General features: G+C 32.1%; 1 protein-coding gene across 1 annotated transcript; it reads right to left on the minus strand.

The window, feature by feature from the left end:
• Window positions 1–28: 28 nt before the first annotated feature.
• On the minus strand, window positions 29–1,328 carry LOC112455505 (ribonuclease P protein subunit p38-like; the record flags this gene model as incomplete). The annotated part of the gene is made up of 4 exons (XM_025017463.1): window positions 764–1,328; window positions 541–591; window positions 342–470; window positions 29–275 (listed from the first exon to the last, which is right to left on the minus strand). Coding segments are annotated over exons 1-4 (537 nt in total), but the record flags the coding sequence as incomplete, so codon positions are not given.
• Window positions 1,329–1,796: the final 468 nt, after the last annotated feature.

Consider the following 1,796-nt stretch of genomic DNA (forward strand, 5'->3'; position numbering starts at 1 on the left):
AAGAAATATCTACCTAAGAAATGTATACCTTTAAAGTGATAAAATATTTATACGCTACCTTTAAAGCAAAAGCTGCTGCGGTAAATCCCATTTTTTCTAATGTGACTATTTTCAGAATCGGTAGTAGAAGAACAGGTATTTTCTTGTTCACCGCCATAGTAACAATATGTTTTATTATTAGAGGCGGTTCAACATTAGCGTCTAATAAGACGCAACATACATTGTCCTTCTCTAAGGCTCGAGTAACTACATTGATACCCATAATCATAAATTTCCTGAAATTCAGACAAAATAGCTATAAATTTCGAACTGTTTGCTGCCACAGAATATAGAGTACTTACAATATATCAGGCTTTGGAGATGCCGCTTCTAACATTTCTCTCCTAGCTAACGTACGATCTTCTTTTGACAGATTTTTAAGCACATGTTTAGAAATTCTATTACTAGTCTGTTTGATTGACGGTAATATCCTGTAAGACATTTTCATGGCAATTAAAAACAATATTTTTCAAGTGTATCCATATCTTAAATCACACTTACGTATTTAAGTTCTTCGTCAACTCCGTATACTGATTTACATTGATGACTGGCCTAAGAAAATATTTTGCAAAAATAAGTAGTACAAATTGCAATTATCTTTGTTCAAATGTTGATAATATTTATAAATAAATGTTTGTCTTTAATTAAATGTTTAATAATGCTATTATATTAAATTATTAAAACTAAGTTCTCCAAAAATTGACATTATTATGTAAAAGTATACCAGAAGTTCGAATTAGGCTGTGCCAAGATGTTCCGTAAGCCCTTGACAGGCCCTTTTTTAGCTGACAAGCTGTGCCTCTGCTGCTTCTTTGTTAATACTGGCGTAGTCATGTTAATATAATTATACACTCGTTAATATTCCTAAAAATGCTGAAATATATGTACACAGGTTAAGTAGAGTAAACTGGCCATCCCGGTCTTTTTCGTGCCTCGTGGGAGTCTTGGGACCGTCGACGGTCGAAAGCCCCTGTACACTAGCGCCAGTACATCCATTTTCGAAATTAGTACTACGTTCATTTTCCGACACTGCCGATAAAACATCATTTTGGTGCGCGTCCGTGCTATATCTGCAAATTTACACGGTTTCATCTGATAATGCGCAATTTTATTTTATTTAATCTGGTACTAGTATCGACAAAAAGATTTAATATATAAGCAATATTTTTAAATGCTGTCCTGCTTGTACCGAATGTCATTGCGATTAAATGCATTTTGGACTTTGCATTTTCTTAGTTATAAATTAAATATTAGTTTTTATCTTAAGTTTTAACTAACATCCGTTAGAAACAGGTCAACCTATAGAGGCCCTCCATCGCCCCTGCCGATTCCGATCGGCAGTCCTTTCTTATATTTAAAAAAGTTACTTTACAAAATTGATCAATAAAATTGTATATACAATATTTTCTTTTTGACATAAAAGTATGTATGCAACATTCGGTATATGCGTACAATAAAACGAAATTCTCATAAAATAAAACATGTGGCTATTATGTAACATTTTTTTATTATTAAATAACTAGTTCAAAGTTTTTTTAATTTACTTTATTTTTAATTTACGCGAGCAATCACAACCAAAAAAAGATCGTTAATAAAATGTATTACTTTTATTACTCAATCAAGCAGGATGTCAATTATTTTCATACTATTTTTGCGTAACTCGCAAAGGAAATGGCCAATAAGCGAAAAAATAAAGAAAGCTTTGATGTAAGGCAATGATCAAACTGAAAAATACGCCACGAATGAAGCGATAATCT

The sequence above is a fragment of the Temnothorax curvispinosus genome, unplaced genomic scaffold, assembly GCF_003070985.1.
Source record: "Temnothorax curvispinosus isolate PA1 unplaced genomic scaffold, ASM307098v1 QBEX01006137.1, whole genome shotgun sequence".
Lineage (NCBI taxonomy): Eukaryota > Metazoa > Arthropoda > Insecta > Hymenoptera > Formicidae > Temnothorax > Temnothorax curvispinosus.